The 24332-nt window shown below is 54.0% G+C and overlaps 9 protein-coding genes across 9 annotated transcripts; 4 read left to right on the forward strand and 5 right to left on the reverse strand.

Moving 5' to 3' along the window:
* Nucleotides 1-630: 630 nt before the first annotated feature.
* On the forward strand, nucleotides 631-3116 carry J4E79_008405 (uncharacterized protein; the record flags this gene model as incomplete). Its single annotated transcript, XM_049357262.1, has 2 exons — nucleotides 631-2116; nucleotides 2176-3116. 2 exons carry the CDS (start codon nucleotides 631-633, stop codon nucleotides 3114-3116), a joined length of 2427 nt encoding a protein of 808 aa, XP_049208160.1.
* A 2390-nt stretch (nucleotides 3117-5506) lies between these two features.
* Nucleotides 5507-6232, reverse strand: J4E79_008406 (uncharacterized protein; the record flags this gene model as incomplete). Its single annotated transcript, XM_049357263.1, has 1 exon — nucleotides 5507-6232. One exon carries the CDS (start codon nucleotides 6230-6232, stop codon nucleotides 5507-5509), a length of 726 nt encoding a protein of 241 aa, XP_049208161.1.
* A 1669-nt stretch (nucleotides 6233-7901) lies between these two features.
* Nucleotides 7902-10579, reverse strand: J4E79_008407 (uncharacterized protein; the record flags this gene model as incomplete). Its single annotated transcript, XM_049357264.1, has 4 exons — nucleotides 7902-9293; nucleotides 9343-9906; nucleotides 9955-10352; nucleotides 10534-10579. 4 exons carry the CDS (start codon nucleotides 10577-10579, stop codon nucleotides 7902-7904), a joined length of 2400 nt encoding a protein of 799 aa, XP_049208162.1.
* Nucleotides 10580-11582: 1003 nt separating this feature from the next.
* Nucleotides 11583-12295, forward strand: J4E79_008408 (uncharacterized protein; the record flags this gene model as incomplete). The annotated part of the gene is made up of 2 exons (XM_049357265.1): nucleotides 11583-11777; nucleotides 11831-12295. 2 exons carry the CDS (start codon nucleotides 11583-11585, stop codon nucleotides 12293-12295), a joined length of 660 nt encoding a protein of 219 aa, XP_049208163.1.
* Nucleotides 12296-12681: 386 nt separating this feature from the next.
* Nucleotides 12682-14994, reverse strand: J4E79_008409 (uncharacterized protein; the record flags this gene model as incomplete). Its single annotated transcript, XM_049357266.1, has 1 exon — nucleotides 12682-14994. One exon carries the CDS (start codon nucleotides 14992-14994, stop codon nucleotides 12682-12684), a length of 2313 nt encoding a protein of 770 aa, XP_049208164.1.
* A 1935-nt stretch (nucleotides 14995-16929) lies between these two features.
* On the reverse strand, nucleotides 16930-18732 carry J4E79_008410 (uncharacterized protein; the record flags this gene model as incomplete). Its single annotated transcript, XM_049357267.1, has 3 exons — nucleotides 16930-18354; nucleotides 18500-18622; nucleotides 18712-18732. 3 exons carry the CDS (start codon nucleotides 18730-18732, stop codon nucleotides 16930-16932), a joined length of 1569 nt encoding a protein of 522 aa, XP_049208165.1.
* A 984-nt stretch (nucleotides 18733-19716) lies between these two features.
* J4E79_008411 (uncharacterized protein) lies at nucleotides 19717-20456 on the reverse strand (the record flags this gene model as incomplete). The annotated part of the gene is made up of 4 exons (XM_049357268.1): nucleotides 19717-19761; nucleotides 19826-19994; nucleotides 20055-20183; nucleotides 20251-20456. The coding sequence occupies 4 exons, from the start codon at nucleotides 20454-20456 to the stop codon at nucleotides 19717-19719; spliced, it is 549 nt and encodes a 182-aa protein (XP_049208166.1).
* Nucleotides 20457-20922: 466 nt separating this feature from the next.
* On the forward strand, nucleotides 20923-22312 carry J4E79_008412 (uncharacterized protein; the record flags this gene model as incomplete). The annotated part of the gene is made up of 4 exons (XM_049357269.1): nucleotides 20923-20959; nucleotides 21031-21063; nucleotides 21214-21974; nucleotides 22022-22312. The coding sequence occupies 4 exons, from the start codon at nucleotides 20923-20925 to the stop codon at nucleotides 22310-22312; spliced, it is 1122 nt and encodes a 373-aa protein (XP_049208167.1).
* A 610-nt stretch (nucleotides 22313-22922) lies between these two features.
* On the forward strand, nucleotides 22923-23961 carry J4E79_008413 (uncharacterized protein; the record flags this gene model as incomplete). Its single annotated transcript, XM_049357270.1, has 4 exons — nucleotides 22923-23004; nucleotides 23147-23199; nucleotides 23254-23825; nucleotides 23877-23961. The coding sequence occupies 4 exons, from the start codon at nucleotides 22923-22925 to the stop codon at nucleotides 23959-23961; spliced, it is 792 nt and encodes a 263-aa protein (XP_049208168.1).
* Nucleotides 23962-24332: the final 371 nt, after the last annotated feature.

Here is a 24332-nt window from a genome sequence, read left to right on the forward strand (position 1 = left end):
AAGCCTTGGGCCTTGGCTGCAGCGCTGTCGGGAGTGACGGAAGGACTGCAGAGAGGATGATGTCGTTATGTCTTTTTCTTGCATATTGCAGCGCTGGTAGCACTGAGGCAAGGCGCGGTAGTGTATACGCTGTAGGCGGACCACTACTTGCTCCTGATAAGCCTCGCGTCGAGCAGGCGACAGCAGACGAGCGTGCGTGATTGGCCCGCCGACGCTGGTATCGTGATGTCAAGCGTAGATGCGACGGCTGGGACACCAACCCCATCCCAAAGAAGCCGGGGTCGACTATGCAGGCTCGCAGCAGAGGGACAGCGTCGCAAAACGCCTGGCTAGGCGCATTGAACCAGGGTCGGGCTGGAGAAGCATACCTGCCTCAGTCGGCGCCGTATTGGTTTTGCGGTTTCAAGCACGATTGCATCTCACATATCGCCAGAACCTCGCCCTCTGCTCCCATGCCCGATCCCATTCCCAACGTAGAACCGACGGCTGCTTGCAATTAAACTCGACCAAGGCATCTTGCGCCGCTGACGGGTCCAGAGCACTGCGAGGCCCACCACTGGAGTCCATCCCTGTCCCCCGACATCAGGGGCTAGCGCGAGTTCCGCAAATTGCGTCGCCGAATCGACCAAGATGCCGGCGGTGCAGCATCACCAGCGACTGCCTCCTGTCTACGAAGCGGGCGATAGCGAAGACTGCGACGCCGACGTGCACTACATCTCGCAGGCCAAGTCGCTGTACATTATTTCCGCGCATAGCTATGTGCCCTCATTAATCAAAGCCCCTTGCGACCGCGACGACAGCTGGGCGAACCACGACCGACTGCCTCACCGCATTGGCACACCACTCCGCATCGACACCCAGCGACGACCGCCCCGACCGCTCATGGCCACCCTCACCTACGCCCACGATGCCCAGCAGACGTTTGGCGCCCCGCCCGGCAGCCCGCCGGACCTCACAAACTCAAAGTCGTCCAAGTCGTCCAGCATCCACTCGTCCACGCTGCTAGACTTCATGGGCACGACGGAGAACCTCTCGCACTTTGAGGACATCAACCTCGACGAAGCATCAGGTGGGCCCTCCTCCTTCCCCGTGCCTGCGAGCCCGTCTAATCGCGTCCTCTTCGAAGCCCCGCGCGCCTCGCTGTCCACCAGGAGCCTCCCGCACTCGCACTCGGCCCACTCCTTCCGCGACCTGACGGGTGCCACCAAGCAAAAGTACCCGAGCCTCAAGGGCCAGGTCAACCACGCCGTCCGCCAGCAGGCCCAGCTCTCCGCCCCCGGCAAGCAGGCCAGAAGAGGCTTCACCTCGCCCTCTGTCCCCTCGCTCTCTAGCCTGAGCCTTGCCGCGCCCCAGCGCTCCTCGCGCTCGCCATCCCCCTCAAACACACACAAGTCTGCTTCGGGACCCCGCACATTATCTCGCAAGAGCTCGCGGAACGATGTCTTGCCGTCCCCGGGCTTGGGCTCCAGGAGGCAGTCGTGGCAGGACTCCAAAAGAAAAACTGTAAAAGAAAGGGAGGCAGAGTGCGACGATGAAGACGATGAGCTCCCTGAAGACGCTGTCATCTGGAATGTTCCCATCTCGCCGCGCCCTACTCAGGATCGGTCGCCGGCGTCATGGACCGGAGAAAGTCCGCCATTAATGTCACCGCATCCTGGCGTCTCCTCGTCTTCGAGAACATCGCCCGCACCCTCTGCGCGCGTCTCCCAGCGGACCCCCTCCCCCAACGTTTCTAGCAGGGGCGTGTCTCCCCAACCCGGGGCACAGCAAAACACATGGGCCGAGACGTACACCGCGTTAGATACCGACGCCAAGTTGATCACAGAGAAGCTAGAGGAGTTCCAATCTGAGTTTGAGCGAAAGCAAGAAATCTCACGGCAACAGCCCGGTCTTACGCGTTCAGCGTCTATGAGCCAGCCAGAGCCAAAGAGCAAAAAACCAGCACTCCCGCCTGTTCGCAAGAGCGATCCTCTGATCGACCCTTTCCAGCCCTCAGTTGAGAAGCAGAAGTACCTCTCGCGCACCCGACCTTCATGGCTACCACCCAAGAACCCCAAGGAGGAGAAGAAGCACCTCAAGGAGTACCAGCGCATGTTGGCTCGTATCGAGGAAGCCGGTAAGTTATCTGCGCCTTCCGAGGCTCTATCTGAGACAACAAATGGCTAATGATTATAGAACGTCTTGAGGCTCAACGCGCGCAAGAGGAGGCGCTGGCTCGTGAAAAGGCCAGCCGCATCAAGGCTGAATACTGGTCAAGCTTACTGCTACCAAACTGGGCCACCGAGATGACCAACTCCGAGTTACGTGCCTCGCACAGGAAGATGTGGTGGAACGGAATCCCCCCACGGTTGCGAGGCCAAGTCTGGCAGAAAGCGATCGGAAACGACCTCGAGGTCACAGAAGCTACCTACAACATTGCCTTGGAGAAAGCACGCAAAGAAGTGAAGACACATGGCCACGAAGCGCTCGGAGGCCGCTATGTCTACATTGTCGAAAGCACCCAAGCAGTATTCCCCGAACTCAAGATGTTTGCCGCACGTACGTCACAAGCGGCGGAGGACGAGCAGCCGCTGCACCGGGACCTTGTCGATGTGTGCCTGGCCTACTCGATGTACCGCCCGGACATCCCACACTCAAGTTTCGATATACATCACATCGCCGCATTACTCTTATTGAACCTTGCCGCGCCGCAAGCCTTCGTTACCCTGTCTAATCTGCTCAATCGCCCGTTGCCATTGTCCTTCCTCATCCACGACCAAAACGCCATACACGCCGCCTACTCCACAACACTGCACGTTCTGTCGAAGAAAGCGTCCAGTCTGGCTCAACGGCTAGAGACGCTACGAGTTGAACCCAGAGACTACCTCTTCCACACCCTCGGCTCACTGTTCTGTGGTCGTCTAGGCGTTGAGCACGCCGCGCGCATCATGGACATTTACACCATTGAGGGCGACAAGAACGTCCCACGCGCTGCCGTCGCTATACTCAGTATACTGGAAGGCAGCTGCATGGAGGGTGACGCAGCGCAGGTTGCAAAGACACTTCGCGAGAAGAAGATTGAACTTGATGTGGACGAGTTCATGAACAAGGTGTTTGAAGCGGGCAAGAGCACGTAGACTAATACCGTCCATAGTCTTGGTGGTGGTTGATAGCAGCGGCGGTCAACAGAAAGTATTAATACCGTATTGTACAGTTGAGACAGAAATAATCGACCCATTACAATAACCACCCATGGACGAGAAAGAGAGAATAAGAAACAAAGGGACACCAGAAGAAAAAGATCGATGATATACGAAGACTCATGCAGCGCGACTTGGAGCTGAACATACACCATTTACCTGTTAATTTCCTAGCCTCTTTGCATACACAACCGGCGTTTTCGATCCTTCCCTTGCGTTCTTTGCATACACGGAGTTTGTCACTTTCTTGTCTCGTTTGAAACCATGGAAAGGCTCGTTTTTGCGCCATACAATCAATTGTCTTCCCTTATCTATCTTTGTATATAACACACACAATTACTCTTAGACAATTGGGAGGAAGCGAAAACCGGGTAGGTGAGTAGCTGAGCTTAGAATCTATAATCGCACAACAAACATGATCTTCATCTTTGAATATATATGCGAGACTGGTTGAATTGTGTTTTACTGCAGTGACCCCTCCTTTCACATGACGAACCTAGTGGCGGGGCAAAGTTTGTGTTAGTGGTAACGGTTAACCGTCACGATAATGGGCGGGAGGCGTTATCGTGGCGTAGCTGATGGGCGTGGGAAAGGGGACGCCGGGAACTAAGGGCCTCTCGGCTCTCGTATATAACGGGTGCGGGAGGGGAGGGGCGTGGCTGCATAGTGCTATGTTGCAATCTCCGAAGAGAGACTATCTGCTCGAGGCGTTTTTGTGGCCGCTGGCAGGACATTCAATGTTGTGCGTTGTGTGTTTTGTGTTGCTGAGAGCTGGCTTTGGCGGAGACTTGTGGATGCCCTGGTCTGTGATTTATAGGCGGGCAATGGGATGACATGTTAGATGAGAAACATGATTTGGGTAGAACACATGGGTTCTTAAGCTGCTATGGGTGATACAACATGTGTTGATATGATGATGTTTGGAAGACACATTCTCGCTGGGTGACTCGTGGTTTCGAGAGTATGAGGTGGTATTGTTAAAACTTGTCTACGAACCATTCTTACGACATCAGAGAAGACATCCGTACAGAAGTTCTCTTGGTACAACCCCGGGCTCAGTAGATGTTTCCTCCTCCATTGGGATGTTGCAGGTGAGGTAAGAGCAACCTTGGAAGACGCAGGGACGGAGTGGCGCTAGTGATGAGGACTAGCGTCACACCTGCCTGCTGTCATAGATCAAGGCAGGGAACCACAACACAAACACCCAACCTCAACCTACGAAATTTTCTCGCGTCTTCGTGATACCCCCGGTTCTTGACTCATTCACCTGATGTGCGGCACTCACTTGGAGATTTCATTCCAGCCATCGTGCAGCTGCGTCCATACCTGCGGCTAGTACAAGCCTGCATCTCGCATACCGGGTACTGGGGAATGCGCATGGATGTCACCTCACTTAGACGCAGGAGAGAATGACTAGGCAGTGTAATGTCACTCTCAATAGAAACCTGGTACGTGTGCTCTTGCAGACCCTTCCTTCTTATCTTCCAGGATGACACGACGTGCTTCATGGCCTAATCTCCCACGAATGCGCCTCTATAGATACTTCGCAGCAGAGAACCCGAATCCGTGGTCTCAGTGTGCGAAAGCTTATTGTCTGAGATGTTATCGACTTGTTCAGTCTTGATGTACACTTTGAGGTCAGGCTTGCTAACTTGGGAACAGACTTTTGTTCATGGACCCTGTCGTATTGCGCCATCGCGATGCTACATTACATCTCTCTCCCGACTTATCTTTGAATTGTCCAGCACCTGGCCTTTTCCCAGTTACGGCTTAAGTTCTCTGTATCAGCGTGAGCTGCTAATGGAGGCTAGAGAACTTCAAAAGTCCAAGGCTCTACCATTTCAGCATGCGCAACAGTATGCGCTTCTACGTTCTCTGTGAGCGAACTCTTTGAGGCGTCAAAAGAGTGCGAAGAAAGTTTTCCCATGCTTCTCTTCCCCCTGTCATAACGACATCGCCTATAGCAACCCATACAACGATCCTTGAGAGAGAAGCAGGCACTTGATCACCTTCGGATCCGAGAGGATTGGAGCAGAGGGGAAGCCCTAAAATGTGAGCGAGGAAGGGTAGCGGTCGTTGGTCCTATCGAGCACAGTGGAATGTGTATGTGTCAGGTTTCAGACACTCTGGGCTGCTCCAAGGCCAGCTTCTCTGCCTCTTGCGATTGGGGCGAATTGTCAGATAGTTCCACTACGGCTGAAGCCCCTACCCCGGGTCATCCATCCTGCCAGTGGCTGGTCTTCTGACGTCGTACACATAGACTTAGGTATAATAACATTCATTGTACAAGAATCGGTATCTGCTATTTCATGTCCTAACACTTAGATCTACCTCGCCTTCTCCTTGTTCTCAGCCGCCCTGCGCTTCGCCCGCACCTCTGCCTTTCTCCTCTCGCCACCATCGACCTTGTGCCCTCTCCTTACTTCCCAAATACCCTCTTGCAGCCTTATCCGTGCTCGTAGACCTCCGCTTCCCTTGACTGGTTCCACAAAGCTGCCCTTGATGGTCTTCGCACCCTTTACGATAACGCCTTGCACCTTGGGTAATGTCTCGACGGGCTCGACTGGCGCCTCAGCACCGACTGGTACATTAACAACCAGCTTCCTCGTACCCGGATCATGTGTTGCCGTGGCAGCTGCGGAGCGGGGACTTATGGTGTTGCCGAGTTCGGGATTTGGCGGTACTGGTGCTTCAACGACCTTCAATTCTGCCACACCGTCTTGAACGTGCTTGCAATCTCCTCCAATTCCGTACTCTCCATTTCTATACTTCTCCCGCCATTGTAAGAGATAGCGTCTCGAGCGTGCGGGTTCAACGCCCAGTTCCTTCAGTTGCGGCGATGTGAGTGTGAAGAGGGCCTCCCAGGACGGTATCTTGGTTGCGTGTGCGGAGAGGCCGCGGCCAATTGCGCTGAGGAAGGCGGTGTGATCGGGAATGAATGGTATGGGCTTAGGGACCGGGCGCATGGGGATCGAGTGCTGGAGGTTTCGTACGCATGTCTTCGGTATTGACACTGCGGATGTCGCATTGAGAAGTGGGCGCCTGAGGATCATGATGGCGGTTTCTGCGACATAGTTAGCATCCGTGTATATATTCCAGGGTGACATATATCATACTGTGTCAAGAATTGCCCGTCGCGTAGCAAAACCCCCCAATTCGCGTTGATGTCGAAGCTGCAGTCGCCGTGATTTTCGGGAAAGCCAAGACGACGCTAACACCCGCAGCATCGCAGCCAGCAAGCAGCCCCACGTCACCAAGTCTCCCAAAGCTCCACAGCTTGCAACCCAAAACACCAATTGGCAGTAGTAGAGAGTCTCCTATTGCACGCCTACCCTCATATCCATCATGTCTGGTCCTGAAGCTCACCACCTCTTCCACCATCCCATTGCGGACCATTCCTTCTCCGCCGACCGACAGACGCTCGCTGTAACCCGAGAGAACAACGTCGACCTCTTCCAGAAGACGGGCAGCGGATACAAGCTCAAGGATGAGCTCACGGGTCACGACAAGACAGTAACCGGTGTAGACATTGCACCCAACTCTGGCAAGATTGTGACTTGCTCGCAGGGTAAGCTCGGGGCTATCTGGTGGGCTGGAGCAGGCAGCTAATGCAAGCAACAGATCGCAACGCCTATGTTTGGGAGCCTTCGCCGCAGGGATGGAAGCCCACACTGGTGCTCCTCCGTATCAACCGCGCTGCTACCTGTGTTCGCTGGGCACCCTCCGAGACCAAGTTCGCCGTGGGCTCTGGTGCTCGTTTGATACCCGTCTGCTACTTTGAAGAGGAGGACAACTGGTGGGTCTCCAAGCACATCAAGAAGCCCATTCGCTCCACCATCACCTGTGTCTCCTGGCACCCCAACTCGGTCCTGCTCGCCGCAGGATCTACCGACGGACACGCTCGCGTGCTCTCTTCCTTCATCAAGAACGTGGACGCGCGTCCGGAGCCCTCGGCATGGGGAGAGCGTCTTCCATTCAACACTATCTGCGGCGAATATCTTAACAACACCGCAGGTTGGGTCCACAGCGTGGCCTTCTCTCCCTCGGGCAACGCCCTCGCATTCGCATCCCACGACAGCACCCTCACCGTCGTATACCCCAGCGGTCCCGAACAAGCTCCCCGCGCCATCCTCAGTGTCAGCACTCAAGTCTTGCCTTTCATGTCGCTCTTGTGGAGCTCTGAGGATGAGATCATCGCCGCCGGATACAACTGCGAAGCCTACCGTCTGAAGGGTGACGAGTCTGGCTGGCAGCTTACTGGAAGTCTGGAGGCTAAGAGCCGACCTGGTCTATCGGACCAGCGTGAGGAGAGCGCGTTGAACATGTTCAGGCAGATGGATCTTAAGGGCAAGTCGGGCACGGATGACACCAAGCTCAAGACCGTGCACCAGAACACCATCAACACTATCCGAAGCTTTGAAGAGAGCGGAAGCGGTATCACCAAGATCAGTTCCACGGGTGTGGATGGAAGGGTTGTTATCTGGACTTTGTAGGCACACATTCAAGGTCTCGGGTCGTGTTCTTGAATAGAAAGATCAATTGCCTCGCACATTGCCAGCGAGAGTGGAGTAGCATCTAGCAGCTCGGATATCAAAAAGAAACTCTGAACCCATCTACACAAATACTTGCTATCGTACATGGCCCCATACTTTTCTCGTACACGGCTACGTATCTCGTAGTGAATGTGAACCCGCCATAAACGCCTGTGCAACACTTCGTCCCTCAGCCAAAGCCAGGGAAGCCCTGTGCGTTGAAATCAAGTGGTACAGTGGGCGCTGGTGGCACACCGTTACCCATACCCTGAGTCGTCTGCGCATCGTTCAAGAACCAAGACCAATCTTGATCAATATCCATGGGCATATGTTGCCACGAGAAGTTGTTCGTCGGCAATGGGAAGTTGTTCATGCTGTCGTCGTTGATCTGCGAGTTGAACGTGCCTCCTGCAGCAGCGCCGGTCGCCGAAGCGTCATCTGCGTTGAGGTTGTTCCAGTTGTAGAAGCCGTCGTACGACACAAAGGGCGAGGGGTCGGTGAAGTTGAAGGCCGAGGTAGCGGTACCTGCGGAGACGGACGTCTTGGGCGTGACATTGAGCGATTGTGTGGGCTGCGAGAAGACGTCCGAAGAAGTCCGCGACGGCTTCTCCGACGTGGGTGTGTAGAGTTGTGCTGATGTCCCGGGGGATCTTGCGCTTCCCATGCTGGGTGAACGACCAGGAGGGGCAGGGCCTTTCTTGACTAGTTGGCCTCCTCTCTTGATGGAGATGGTACCAAAGTACGGGATAACAAAGTTGGCCTCTCCGGTGCAGGCTTCGTCTATCTCGTTGCTTGTGCCCTTGAACTTGCTCATCATCTTTTCGAGCACCTCGGCGGACTGAGCGGCGACTTTGCCTCCCTTTTCGCTGGATGCGCGGCGGAAGATGTCGATGCTTACTTCGATGAGGCGCACGTCTTCTTCAATCTCTTTCGGGGTAGGTCCGCTGCCTGAGGATTGCGAGACCATGCCAAAGTTGAGTAGGCCGATTTGAATGAGAACTGCAGCTGTGAAACCGATGAAGTCGATAGCCTTGCACTCGTAAAGCGGCTGGATATGTCCCATCCGCAGAGACTGGTACAGCCGTAGTACTTCTCGTGAGCCGTTCAGGCATGCGGTTTTCGAATACGAGAAGCGTGAGTTCGATGCTGCTTTGAGCATGAACGGCAGATGCAGGTACACACGGATCTGATGGAAGATAATCTGACCCATGATTCGCTCTCGCAGTTCTGCCGCATTGGTCTCCGCGTCGGCGAGTAACTCTGTGTAATTTAGCCATGCCGGGTCGAACTTCTTCCACAGGTCTTCCAGTTCTTGGTCGAGCTGCAGTGCCCAGGCGAAAGACTGTTCGGCGACTCCTTGGTTTCGATCGATGACCCTTCCTGCAAGCTGTGAGAGCTTCGTGATACCGACCAAGGGATGGAGGTATGTGCCGTCGCCAACATCAGGCATCGTCAGGTCGCAATGCGCGTCAGTGACACCGTATGGAAGACCCAACAAGAGAGATAGGAAGCGGTCGCCGTGGTATAAAGCCCACCAGATGCTTTCGTGTGGTGCTGAGGCTGTGCGCTTACGGTGCAGTCCCTTTCATGAGTTAGTCATAGTCCGGCGGTTTGTGACAGCATGAGCTTACCATGAGCTGGGCATACATCAAGCCCTTTCGATATGCGATCCAAGCTCGTCGTGGCTGACCTACATCCGCGTACCACTTGGACTTCAAGATGAGACACTCCAGGCCCTCCAAGCTTGCTGCATACTCATCATCGGACAGGAACCATCGATCCACAGCCTCGATGTAGCGCTCAACATCGTCGTCATCCTCCGATGAACAGATTCCGACTGAGAGAACAACGGTAGCAATCGCGCCAATGTTTCCAGTCGTCAGGGCTTGCGCAGCGAATTGAGGCAGTGTTTGCTCAGGACCGGAGGTGCCACTGCATTTTCTCCGCCATGTCTGCCACCAGTCACTGTTCGAGTTGAGAAGTTTGGTGAGTTGATCGTAAGGCGGCAGCATCGCAATCAATGCTTGCTTGCATTTCTCTCGTTTTGCGGAGTGCGCGATGGTGGCTCCAGCAGCTATGTCATCGTCGTGTCTGTTTTCTATTGTATACCGATCGTCAGCCGCTCCTCCGGGTTTTGGTGTTGATTGCTCCAAAGGACAATTGCGGGCCTTCGCTTGCGCTTCGGCATCGTTGAGCTGTAGATAGTAAGTATCAGATAGAGCTTAGAGTGTTGAAATACATACTGCATCTTCGAACACAGAGAGGATAGGTATATGATGACCCCGGTCTGAAGCAGCACGCTGATTGTTCGGCAATTGGAAAATGTTGGACGAGGCTCCTGAGGAAAGAGGAGTCGGTGGGAAGGTGTCCTTGTGGTAAGTAGTAGTGGCTTTTGGTGATGAGGTGTCGGCTAAGCTCTGGCTCTGACTCCGGCTTTCTGACTTGACAGTCTTGTCTTCTAGCAACGTGTCGACCAAGGCCTCTAGTCGTGATACTCGCTCACGGAGGTTCTTCCTATGGTCGACAATGACTTCCGGGTTGGCATGTTCCTGGTCGATGCACCTGCTGCCGCGTGCGAAGCATTCAGAGCAGACATCCGGATTGTCGGGCTGGAAGATGCATCGGATCTTGCGGCGACGACCTAAACTCCATCAGAAAGGCCCACAGTATGAAGACGACGAAAGATAGAGTAGAGCAGAATGTTGGCGTGATGATGCACGCAAAAGAAAAGAATAATAGTGACGCGTAGCAGTGTGGTGTAGAGTGATCATTCAACTAAGGCAATGACTGGATTCACATACATTCGAAGCAACTATGCGTACCCTTACGCATCTTTTTGCGTGTCGGTAACGTCTCCTCCTTGGGCATCTCGATTCGTTGTGTTCCAACCACCCCGATCGCACGAACCTAGCTCTTGCGACGAATTCGTCCGGACTCGGCTCTGCACGGCGCACTCCGGATCGCGGAAGTTGATGGATATATTATCGCGTCCGCAACTTGTTCTGGCAAGAACAAACGGACCCAGTTGATGAGAAATAAAGAGGCTTCAGTGGTAGCAAGAAGTCAGACGTAAGCTGCTGGCAGTGATGGGGTTTCAAAGCAAATCGAGGAGGTTCGGACGGTCTTTCGTCCGTTAGGTCCGTGTATTAGGTCAGCGAAAGAAGCTGAATAATGCCCGCTTAACGGCCGTACAAGGACTACTGCTGACCACGGAAACTTATAGTAGGCCAGGATTTCCAGGCAACAATGTTATCTCGCGTTTGCGGGCTCTCGGGGGTTCGGTCGAGTCGGAGATCCTCGACCCCGTTCCCCATTTGGCGAAGTATGCGAAGAACGATGCGAATAATCTCCAGGTGTACGAAGAGCGGTTAGCCGGGGGCTATGCTAATGCTTGAGTCGATCACGAAACGTGGAGTTTGCGGGTAATATCGCGTGATGCGACTTGGCTGTAGTCGCGACCTCGATAATGCATGCGTCGCAATACGCGTATATTACCCCACGGGAGTCCCCGCGACCCTTGCTCACGACATAGTAAACCTAACTTCGGGAGGAGATGGGTACGCTGTCGACGGAAAAGTCTGGGCCCATTATGACATCGTTTTCGAACGCTTGCGTGGAACGCGGTCGGGCGCAGGCTAGCAAGCCCTATGAACGGTAGGGCACCACACGTCATCCGTAGCCTGCCGCATCGTACCCAGCAAGATCACCGTCTTACTGCCAGCTGCCCATCTTTCCAAACCCAACGCTCTAACCAAAAAGATCTACAGGCCCTGTTACACAGTTGCTCAGTATGGTACCTTGATTGAAAACACTGGATGAACATTTCTCACTCCACAATCAATTGGCTGCAGCACGCGTTCTGCTGAACAACATGTCTGCAGCACACGACTTCCGTCATAACCAGCATCTTCCACCGAGCCCACCTCCTTCACCCCCAGCTACACGACGGAGACACAAGAAGAAGAAATCAGACCCATTCGAGGAACTCGCAACCACACCAATACCCTCGCTGCCATCTTCTCCAGCAAACGAGCTGAACGACGACCAAGAATCGCTTTTGACAAGAGTAAGCCAATTCCAACGACGAACCTACTCTTTCATTCCTAACAAATCTCAAAGATTATCTTGACGCCTGTATTATTCATATCCTTCCTCCTCTCCCTCTTCCTCGTCAACTACCGCAACCGCGCCCGCCGCACCGAAGCCCACTCCCCCGGCTTCTCTCTCCTCACCTACCTCGCTCCATCCAGCTGGCTCGATCCAGAACCCTACCAAGACCCCGACGATTCAACATGGGGCCGAAGAGGAACCATCGGACACGTAGAGCCTCATGACGCTATAGGCCCGCGGCCAGACGAGCCAGGCGAGGAGAAGCCCAAGAAGGGGAAAAAGAAAAAGTCATGGCATCTGAATAGGAAGATTAGAAAAATGGCCAAGTTGGAGATTGGCGACGCGCTTGAGATGCGGGGGCGCATGATTGTGGTTATGCTTGTAGTGTTGGGGTTGACGTGCGGTATGTTGTGGATGGGTGTCAAGTGGGCTGTTGTCTCGGTATCGGGCATGATGTCTGGCGCAGAAGCGTGATTAGTAGAACGGGATGATCGTTTTCGAAATAATAATACGCATGATGCACGAAGCACGAGGAAGTTTTATTCTAAATCTTGAATTGTCTAAATTTGGGTTCTTCCTTCGGAATACCCTGAGAAATATGGCAAATTACTCGAACACCAATAGAGGCCGTTAAGAGGTCGTTCCATCATTAAGATACAGTCGTGAGCGCATTAGTCGTAGATGAAGAAAGAAGAAACGCCAATGCATAAACGAAGACAGCGTACAGTCGTCTACAAAGAAGGGTATCGCAGCCTTTTTAACGCCCAGCATAATTCGAGAACCACCTGGCCATGCCCTCGGGAAGATGTAAACAGAATACTAGGGAATGAAGAAAGGAACGGGAAATGCAACTCTGGTCACTAATGCCTCAGAGTGAAGAGGCGCGCAACAAGTCGATCGAAAAAGTACCCCATGTCGGCACCTTGTCTCTTCTCTTTAGCTTTCTTGATCAGATAGCTAGACGTATCCTCTCTCTTGATAGCCTCGCGCAAACCTTGAATAAACACGTCTTCTGGTGTGCCCGTCTGGTGAGACTGCATTGACTCGCCCTCCCAGTCCGGCCTGAGTCTAGTGTGGCAGCCAGAGAAGCATGCGATGTAGAACTCAAGTAACTCCTTGACACCATGATCATCCACCTCTACATTGTCTTCCGTAGTAGATGGGTGCGTGAAGTCGTAGCGGGTGTGGTACGGTAACTTCGCTGCGTGGTAGTGGATAGATTCTACTGTCATCAAGACAGTAATGAGAACAGCTAGGGCGATAGGCCATTCATCGCAGTTCTTGTTTAAGAGAAGTTGCTCCAGTGATGTGAGTACATCCTTCATCAAGCTCAGAGCGAGAGCAGGCATGATCGCACCGAACTGCGAGCGGATGAAGCATGGTGTGGGAGTAAGGTCTTCGGGTATGTTCATCGTACTGCGGATGACTTGTTCCAACATGGGGCTCTCAGAGCGTGATGGAAGTGTTATGTCGCCGCCAATGTGGACAAGTACAAGCAGCTTGAGTGCTTGGTGGAGTATGCGGTAGTGAAAAGATTTCGTTGAGAGGGATCGCGAGAAGACGTAGATGTCGCGAAGGATTCGGAGCGGCGAACAGTATAACGGGAAAGCGCGGAAGTGGTGAGCTACTAGTAGCGATAAGTGGGAGTCAAGGGTTTGCGTTAGTTGGAATTGCGCATCAGTTGTTAGTACAGCTGGTAGGACGGCATGCTCGTGTGGTGAACCGGTATAGGGCTGTGGCGGCCATGAGTAGATGATATGTTCGTGTACCAGAGGAGGGTCGTCGTTGAGCTGCACAGGGTGTACTGAAACCGGGAATGATGGACCAAATCCGAAGTTCAACGGAATGGTATAGGTGACCTCTTTTGAGATTTGGAACTGGCCTGCCGGAACGAACGACTCCAGGGGTCGTGCAGTTGGATGCCACCCGAGACGATCAGAGAGGAATGCCGCAGACAGATCAATAAGCGTATGATCCCGACACGGGTGGTTGACAAGATCACCTTTGTAGTGATCAAGACAGGCTCTGCACGGAGTACCAGGGTCGCACTTTTCTTTCCGCCGTTGACAATTGGAGCAAGCGCCAATAATGCGCATCAACGCTGCGTGCTGGCGCTGCTCAGCAGTGAGAGCTCTCTTTCGTCCTTTTAGCGCTCTTCCTGACATACCCTCAGTGCTAGTGGGGGCTAGACGATTGGTCAATGGATTGGGTTGGTAGGATACCCACCCGTAGGCGTCGGAAGTAGGAGATGGAGTAGAGGCTTTGCGGCGAGAGAGCGAAGCGCTTCTGGACAGCGCAACACTGCGAGGGTAGCGTGAAGAGCCTGGTGACACCGAGAGCATGGGAGGAGCTCTTCGTCCTGATGCAGACGCTGTAGCCCGATTGTTGACGCTTTGTCCACGTGTAGTATCCGGGATGGCGATGGCTCTGCTCCGACTGTGTAGATCATACTCGCCATCTGATCGCTGATAGGATGGCAGCATCGAACTATAGCTCTGTGGGAAAGATTGGGGGATTGCGATAGGTTCGACTTCTGATCTGCCTCCGTCGTCTTCTGCAATAGGTTCGATGATCCGTGGCTGCTCTGCCCATGTACCAACATTCGAAAACAGCCGGGAGTGTCTCATATCCAGACCACTAAAGGAATGGGATGAGTCCGCAACGTGAGGATTGAACACTGTTTCGGCCGTACTCTCAAAGGACCCTGCCGACGAAGTGAAGGATTCTGGGATACGCTCATATCGTGTGTCTAGAATGGGTGAATCGCTAATGGTTCCTAGTGGGGACAGGAGACTGTTGTCACAGGCACCAAACGATCCGAAGTACTGGCTATCCGCTTGTACAACGAGCGGAGAAGTGGAGATCGTGTCAAAGGATAGAGAGGTGCCATGCACTTGTTCAAACGAGGACTGCCCATCTAGGATTGACGGTGGGGCCGAAACAGTATACTCGAGCGAAGGCGGTTCGTCGGCGATTGAGGGCGGTGCTGAAACCAGATACGCAGGCTCAGATGTATAGCTTTCCGATAGTTGGTGGCCTGCAACGTAGCTACGCTCTTGAGTGCCCGTGTAGTTGGTCTCCCCTTGGAAGAAAGGGTCGTACAATTCGTCGTCCCAGGCAACAAGATCCTGCCAGCTTTCGTTCGGTGAACCCAGGTACGGGATATGAGACATGCTTTGGGTCGGCGGTATCGCGCGTTAGGCTGATGCGAAGGTGCAAGCGAGGATAGAGGAAGACCGTAAGGATCACCCCTTCGCTGAGGGTCTCATGCGGCTAGCGAAGAGAGATGGAAGCGCGGACAAGACTGAATGTCAGAATATCGCGTTGTAGGGTGGTGTCTGCGTAACATCAATGAACATCTCCAGGCTGAAAGGTGGCCAAAGTTATATTCCACGCGCAAGCTGGGGCAACGTTGGGGTGCTGCGGCTGACTGCGCGGACTTGACTGCCTTGCATCAAAGGCCACCAGGGCAATTGACGAGTAGTCGTGAACGGGCTTATCACGTTGTTGCTGCTTATTAGTCAATGACTAGAACCTGCCTGTGAACGGCCGCAGGCGGTTGGTGCTGGAAACTTTGCGTTGATGGTATGATGTCTTAGGGCTGGTCGGCAGTGCCATCTGACCATGCGCGGGCCTGCAGCATGGTGGCCGGTCAACTCGATCTGTGATAGCCCTGTCACCGTGCTTTGCCGGCTACGTCTCCCCGCTGTATACTATGAAATGGAGCTCGAATCAGAGCTTGCAACGTGAGCACCCTGCGACGTACTGCCAGCATGTCGGCTTTACCCATTTGCGCGAATTTGGTAGACCATGTCTAAAGAGGCAGGCTTCTGGAAAAACTCCGCCCCATCGTGGCTGTGGACGATGGGACTAGTTTGATAAACTCCGGCTGTGCGTATGCCTCTCTGTGTACCAGGGCGTTGTTACACATTATTTCTCTTCGACATTTCCACGAGGTGGTAAGTGCTATATCTGTCGAACAGTGCTGTGGGGTTCAGAAGGACGATTGCCTGTAGCTGGTGTGCAGGTGCCTGGGCAGGCTGAGGGTAAAGCCTACGTTTGCCGAGCTGAAGCAACACCTTGACCCTTTTGGGGAGACGTCGTTGCAACTCTCGCGCGACGGCAAGATTGCCACGCGGGATGGGAACACCTCGGTTCAGAGGTAGCGTTCTTTGACGCCCTCCCCAGACTGTCGTGAACAGACATGCCAGGGTCAAGCGATTATCTAGCCCTTCTAAGTAAACGACATCTCGAATGGACGCGCTATGTATTGCCAAGCGAGAAGCAGCCTGACGTGTTGCCTTGTATGCGGGTCTCTCACGGCATGCGTCCATCACGGAGCCGTTAGAGGAACTGCGCCTTACGCTGTCCCTGCGCTAGATAGTGCAGTAGTTTGCACTTGTATGCATGCACTCCACTCCTACAGATGTGTAGCTAGCGAGCCTCACTCTTCCTTCGTATTTGCGGCTCTGCGCAATCACTTCCCCTTCTGCTCGAGCACGTCGCTGACGTAGACTATCCTCAAGACCATCGATTGCGCAAAAATAACTCAACACTCAACGCGTCTAACGCGATCCGAGCAGAGTCAGTCACTGCGAGTGCTTGTCACCAAGAAATGAACATGGGACGCAGACGTATAGTAATGTTTACATAATTCATACTGAAGGACCCAACGCCGGGAGGACGGAGTGGGTCCAGCCCAAGGAATATTAGGGCAGGTGATTTGGCCAAAAGATACCAAAGCAAGCAACGCAAACAGACAATGGCCGTAAGAGTACGTATATGCAGAAAGTAAGACATAAGAATGTAGAAAGTACAACAGGAGGAACCATATCCAGAACAAAACATGTACTAGTACATGTATACCGAGCCCACCCGAAACAACCGTTGACTTGACGTCGGGTATCATCTAAAAGGAAGAAATATGTGAAGCAGACTGGTATCGTACAAAGCCGATCGCCAAGCTACTCCGAACCTCGACGAGGCTCTTTTCCCCCCAATTTTTGTCAGACATCGATCATGTCGTCGGATCCCTGACTAGGTGTCGGATCAGAACAGGACCACGCGCGCATGCGGATGATGATGTCCAGATCCGGATCCCCGTCTAGTCAGGAAGCCTCGGCGGGAGCGAAGAACAAGACGATCTCGCCTCTGTCGTTCCTTCTGAGGCGCAGATCCTTCCAGAGCTCTTTCTCCTCTTCCGCCTTGGAGGGCGCACGATCGCGCTGCTCGGAGCGCTCGCGGTGGTATCGTTTCAGAGCCTTGTTGACACTCATGCCGCGCTCAGAGTCTGGTCCTTTGGTAATGAAGGACATGAACAGCCCCGCGCGCGCATCGAAGTCTGCCGAGGCATGTGCAACGTCTCCACTGGGGCGCACAATGAGCTGGCCTTGGCCGTTTGGCTCCGGGGAGTTTGTTTCCGAACGGTGGTACTCAATGGCCTTCATGGGCTTGCGCTCTCGCGGTGCGGGCGACACCGAGGACGAGTATTGGCGGCGGCGGATGCGACGAACCTCTGTGGTAGAATCCTCCCGCTTCTTCTTAGGCCTGATCTTCACAAGAGCAGTGTTGGCCTTGCGCTCTTTGCGTTCCTTGTTCTCCTTCCGGTCACGATCGCGGCCTCTGTCCTTCTCCTTCTCCTTTTCCTTCTTCTCTGCTTGCTCACGTGCCTTGATGTCGGCCTTGCGCTGCTTTGCTTGTTCTGCCTCGTACTCTCGCTGCGCGCGCATAAGAGCCTTGGAGTTGCCCTGCTTGACGCGTTTCATCGGGCTCAAAGGCGAGTTGACGTAGTCACCTGAGTCATCTGGCGAAGGTGGGAACTCAGGGCGGGCAAGGAGTCTGTTCAGTCCTCCAGTTAGACCAGAGTGGAGCATCGCGGGGGCATCGGCCATTGTAGTATCCCTTTCCTCTTGGGCGCGGATCGCCGACATGTCGAGTTCGCTGGGCGAATTGCGCTTGCGCTTGCGATCGGTCTTCTTCGACGTCGTCTCCACATCGGTATCGCCCGACTTTGTCCTGTTGTGCTTCGACTTGGGAGCAGGCGTGGCATACGAGTCGTAACGCTCACGGGAAGGGCGAACTTGCTCAGTCCCATAAGAGAATCCGTTCTGTGCGAAGGACTCGTCGTCGTCGGCTACCTGGAACTTCATAACGTCTGCGATTGCGGGCATGTATTGCTCGTCGTATGCGGGCGGCTGACTGTCTTCCAGCATGCGCGCTTCATCGATGTGTGTCGTTCTCGGAACATTGGGCGTCGAGGAGGGGTCCAGGAAATCGAAGACATTGGGCGCTTCAATCGCGGCCTGCTCATGATAGCCTAGCGAATGCGCCGCTGGCGGAGGGGTGGGTGCGCGAGGCGGGGCATCCACGACTGCGACGGCGTTGCCATCGTCGCGCGCGTCTTCGACGTATGCGTTGTGGGGCGTGAGTGCCTGCGAGTTGTCGTGGTAGGCGCTGTCCCGCTTCTGCTGCGGGCCCTTCTTCTTCTCTTTGTAGAGTTTGCCCTGGTACTTCTGGTCTTCGGTTATGCAGGCCTGTTTCGCGTCTGTCAGCCACTTTGAACAATGATAAATCGAACACGGCGCCGTGCGCAGTGCTGGCGCAAGTCGTGCAGCAATCGATAGGCGTTGTTTCGAGGCCAGCAGATCGTCATATAGGGCAGGAGAAGCATATGCGTACCGTGTGGGACTTGTAAGAAGTTCCCGGGAAGTGCACCATGCAGTCGAGGCAGGTAAAGGACGCGCCATAGCATTGGTTGCGATGGCCGTCGAGCTTCTTCTTTGTGAGGACGTCTCCACAGTTCTAAGCCGTCACAGTCAGCATACGATGCATGGCTACGGCAGGGGCGCATGGTGGGGGAGAGGTAAACATGGGACATGGGGCTCAAGTACCTCGCAGGAGAACGACACCATGGTGGGAATGCGGTTTCGATGGGCAAGGAGCGGTGAACAGCTGGCAGACGGTCAATGGAGGAGAGGATGGAAGAGTCGGTGTGGGGAGGGGGCGCCGCGTCGTTATCACCCCTCGCTGGCCCAGGGAAGGTTTCAGTTGTTTGGGATACAACAAAAGTCGGTATAGCGCTAAGTTGCTTTGGGAACAGGCCCCTGTGACAGTGCGCGCCTCGCGACTCTCCCGAAATACATCAACTGACCGCGCATCGCAGCTGCAGCCCGTTAGCGCCTGCGAATCGCTGCACTTGAGCCACGCGCCCGCCGAACTGGTGGGCTTGGTGGGCTGCCCAGCGCCCTCTCCCAATGGCTCGCCGACCTGGAGCATCAAAGTGCCATGACGCACTCGTATCACACACGGTCCAGAGGGGCACAGTGTCGCAGGTAGAGTGCGATGCTTCGTTCTACCATCCTTCTATCATGCTTGATAAGGCTATCTTGGTGGCTCTCCTCGCGACAGGGCTGTACCTGTCCGAAGGCTGATCTCGAGAACATTCATTCGCTAGGGCATTGCTAGGGCACTTTCGAGTCCGGTTTACATCCCACCACCACAAAGCCACTGCGAGACACTGCCGTGTGAAACCCCGCCGACGAACTCTGCGATCTGCCGGGAAGGCCGGAGCTGCTCCGTCGATATCTTTCAGCTATCGTCTTGACTATTGGCTTATTGGCTCCCTCCCAGGTCGCGAGCAGCCATTTGCGGCGTAGCAGGTACCCGCAAATAATGCATCGTGACCAAGACGCGACCCGTCTGCGCAGCGCAATGTCTCGGGCATTGCGCATCAAGTCCGCTGCGCCATCCAACCCCAACCTGCATGCAAACACATCCTGCATGTTTCAACATGGGGCTTTTGCGGTCGTAAAGGATACATTGTCAAGTGTATCCTTCAAGGCGATGCTCTTGCCTGCTGATCTCTCTGCCACTCTAGCGCTTTGTCATCCGGGGTCTTATGCAGCTGTGTCTTTGTTCGATGTCGGATCGTCGTCTCCACACTGGATGTTGGTGTGCGCGGTCAGTACATGTCTCACATGTGGTTCGTACAGGGACACTACTTACACCGCAATCATACGCGTCGCCTATATCTTCGCAGTTGAAGTCCGGCTTCCCCAGCCGCTTATTGACGATGTTGTGTACGTAGCAACCCCACATGGCAGCCGCTGTCCGTGACGAGACCTGGGGAGGGTACTTGGCAAGTACTTGTCCGAAGTGCTCTGCGCATTCTCCGCTGAAATCCCAGTCAGCGCGTGACCTCTATGTATTGAACGCCGAGCAGTGTAAGACATACCAGGGGTATAGGCGTTGGAACAGGTGTACATATGACCGCAGCGCCTCTTGCTCCTCGTCGGTAGGGCTTTCGGGGAAACGAGCGAAGGTTGTGTGTAGGACTTTCCACGCGGCGCGACCGAGTTCTGCCCTGCATTTGCTTGTCAGCCTGCCTCGTGTGATCTGTGTGGTGCCCGCGAAGGCCGTGATGCACGTACTTCGCCGTCGCATTCTCTAGTTTTGGCGCGATGGCATGTCCTGTGAGCACAGCTTCACTGGTACGGCCTAGTTTCTTCTCGGTCGACGGCGATGCTAGGTGTGCTGGTGTCACCTTGTAGGGTCCTACTAGAATGAATGAACAGAGGGCGAACACGACTAGGGCAAAGACGACGAATCTAGCCCGGAGGCCAGTAATGCGGATCATTGTAGAGTAGGTATACTAGTTATCTGAGACGAGAAAGCGAGGTGTTAGGGCGGTAGGAAGCGTTCCATGGTTCACTGTAGAATGTGAAAGGCTGCCATCCATGGCCACGCACGCGATGCCTCAGATAACGCCAAGCATTGGGGCTTCGCAGCATCACGCCCGAGTGGTCCCACCACGCGCGGGTAATCTGCAGGTACGTCTGCGCGATCGAAGCTAGTTCGCATTGGAACAACATCGTCAGGGCTCTCCGCGATGGGAAATCTACAATTTGCGGGAGGGTGGGCTTTTGACATATTGCGACGGCTGCCGAGGGATATTACCGGGCTACGTCATCCGATATCGCAGTAGGGCTGAGCTTACTGAGCCTCCGAAAGCGTTCAAAACTTTGGAATCGCCAATTGACTGACCTGCATATTGACTCGCACTTCAGCACACGACACCCTAAACCACTTCAAATAAAACAACAATGTCAGACTTTCCTCCTCCACCAGTCGACACCATTGGTATGTCAATTGCTAACCCAGTCGCCGGGACGTTCCACACGCCGCAAAGACCTGCGCTAATTCAATCACAGACTGGAGCAACGTAGGCTTCAAGATTCGGGAAGGTGAGGCTTACCCTGTCATGAATGACTTCAGTGCGCGGCTGCGTTCCAGTATGGATGAGGAGGCAGAGTCTATTTCTGCTGCGTACTCTTAGCCCCACCATACAGTCATCTATCAAAAACCGCATTTGAACATCTTCTAACTTTGCAAAGTCGCTGGCCATGTTGAATCACACTACTCGAAGGAGACCGGAGAATGGACCCCTCCAGTCTTCGTCGAAGATCCATTCCTACGAATCCACGGTATGGCGCCGGGCCTGAATTACGGAATGCAGTGCTACGAGGGCATGAAGGCTTTCCGTGCACCAAATAACACTATCAACATCTTCAGGCCCAACAAAAACGCCGAGAGGATGCAGCACTCAGCGTCTTTCATTTCTATTCCGGAGGTTCCGACAGACCATTTCCTTGCCTGCTGCAGTATGGCCGTGGGAATGAACGCGGCGTACGTACCGCCCCATGAAACAGGCGCCGCAATGTACATCCGACCACTGCTCTTCGGTAGTTCGGCACAACTTGGCCTGAATCCACCCCAGGAGTACACCTTTGTAGTCTACTGTATCCCAACTGGTGTCTATCATGGCTCAAACCCAGTAGATGCGGTCATTCTTGAGGACTTTGACCGCGCCGCGCCAGAGGGTACTGGCTCAGCAAAGGTTGGCGGCAACTACGCTCCAGTATTACGGCATAGCGAGAAGGCGTACAAGGCAGGTTATGGGATTACCCTGCATTTGGACAGCAAGACTAGGAGCGTTGTTGATGAGTTCTCGACATCTGCCTTTATAGGCGTAAAGAAGGACGGCGAAAAGGTCAAACTCGTCGCATCCAACAGCAAGAATGTCATCCAGAGTGTCACAGGAGACAGTGTTCTCAGGATCGCAGAATCCTTTGGCTGGGAAGCTGAGTCTCGAGAGGTACTACAAACGTTCTGTCAATGGGTACGGTGAGCTAACAATTTCAGATCGCCTATGACGAACTCAAGTCCTTCGATGAGGTCCTTGCTGCTGGAACCGCGGCGGCTCTTGTGCCTATCAAATCCATCACCCTGCCTTCCAAGAACGACAAGTTCACATACGCAGAGGCACAGCAAGAACCAGGCCCAGCATGCAAGAAGCTTCTCTCGACCTTGAAGGGTATTCAACAAGGAAAGATCGAGGACAATCAGAGCTGGCTATTCAAGGTAGAGAGGCCAGAGCAGTTCGGAAAGCAAGATCAGGCAAATGGTGCCAAGATAGTTGGACAACTACCTTAGAAGGGTTGTGTCAACCAAGGTTCAAGCGTGTACCATGTAAGAATCGCAAAAGTCAGAATGATTGCCACCATGGTTACAATCCGACCCAGGTTAACCTTTTAAATTTACATGAAGGAATTGTGAACAGTGTGAGACTGAACAAAACAAACGTGGATTACATCTCCGCTTTTGCTTTGTCCTATACTTAGACACGACTGTTACAATCCAAACACCCGACAGCAAGACCACGTGCTTGAAACGAAGAAGACGATCATAACACCGGAAACGCGGAGCTTGCAACGGCGATATCTCGCGTTAAAGGTGTTGGTGCCCCAGGAGTATAAGTGCCGAGGCGGCCAGAACTATTTCCTCGACACCCCCACGCAGTCTAGCCCCATACGCATACGTCATCCCTGCTTTTCACCCGCAGAACCCACCTGCATCTGTATCATTCGAGCGCGCGTCTACCCAGCAGTGCAACAAGACAGACACCCGACATCCCTACCCTTCCGCATACCCACGAGGCCCGCACCCTTGATTAGTCCTTCGGCAGTTACCGCCTCGCACAGAATAACTGGCACGCCGGTGCCACACGATCCATCCATAGAGTCACATCGCAACCGGGTGCAACATGCCTGGATCGTTTTCGAGGATTCGCGACAAGGCGAGGCGCCACTTGGGTGATCCTAGTCCGGATGAGGCCTATCTTTCTTGTGAGTCTGCATCGAGAGAGTGCAAGAGGGTGAAGACTGACTGAGAGTAGATCACGATGTGAGGGGTGTGTACGCGTCGCCTGTTCCTTGACTTGCGCTCCATGCGCTTTTGACTAATCAACGGCCATACTGACGACTACAGTGACGCGAGCCGACTTGGACAGTATCAAGTCTAATGACTGGCTTACGGACAATGTGCGCATACCACTTCCTCCCAATCCACCGCAGTCATGACTAACGCATCGACAGGCAATCGCCTTCTGGCAAGAATACCTCGAGCGCGAAGAGCTCAACGCCTTCCCCAAGGCCTCCATCGTCCTCCTCCGCCCCTCCATGTCCTACATGCTCATGCAAAGCGCCGAGCCCCTCTCCCTCAAAGAAGTCCTCCCCAACTTCAGCCACACAACCCACGTCTTCCTGCCGATAAATGACAACACCGACGTCACACAAGCCGAAGGCGGCTCGCATTGGTCTCTCCTCCTCGTGTCCATCATCGACGGCGTGTCCTTCCACTATGACTCCATGACCCAGTCCAACGAGCGGGAAGCACGGAGTACGACTATGAAGCTGGAACAATTGTTGGGCAAACGACTGCGGTTTATCCCTATGAATGATAGTCCGCAGCAAGAGAACGGCAGCGACTGCGGCGTCTTCGTTTGTGTGCTCATGCGGCATTTACTGCTTAAGAGGCTGCTTCGGGCCGATGCGAGCAAGAAGGTTAGCATGAGCATGCGGGATGCACACATCAACGCGAAGGATGGACGGAGAACTATGCTCAAGGTTATCGAGGAGAGGAGAGATGAGGGCAAGCGGAGACGCTCGTAAGGATCTCATACTTGAGGACTACAGAGGAGAAGCTAACATTTGTGCAGAGGAAGCCACTCGCCGTTTAGGAACCCCTCCGCCCACTCCAAGAGCCCGCCACGTATAGGCGACGAACAGTCACAGGAGCGTTAGTACCCGCTGTGATTTGTATCGAAGGGATTCCCTGGCCGAGCCCTATGCGATGGAGATTAAGAACACGGCCTTGTTCTCCTGTATGAACGTAGCACTGCATACACCGCATCCACCGTTATAAATACGTGAGCGAGCGTAGGATACCCCTTACCCAGGAGACAGACTGGATGGGGTCATGAATTACGATTTACGTGTTTTATGTTTACGCAAATATACGAACTGCTGGCATCGGCACTGGAGTTGATAGTATTAATGGAACACGCATCTTAACATCTCTATATCGCGAGTTGGACTAGGAATAGATGCGCATTCGAGCCTATGTGCATGTCTAGTCTACGACAGGTACCACTAACCAACGTGATAGCGCCACT

Source organism: Alternaria viburni, assembly GCF_023758015.1.
Source record: "Alternaria viburni strain BMP 2772 chromosome Unknown scaffold_20, whole genome shotgun sequence".
Lineage (NCBI taxonomy): Eukaryota > Fungi > Ascomycota > Dothideomycetes > Pleosporales > Pleosporaceae > Alternaria > Alternaria viburni.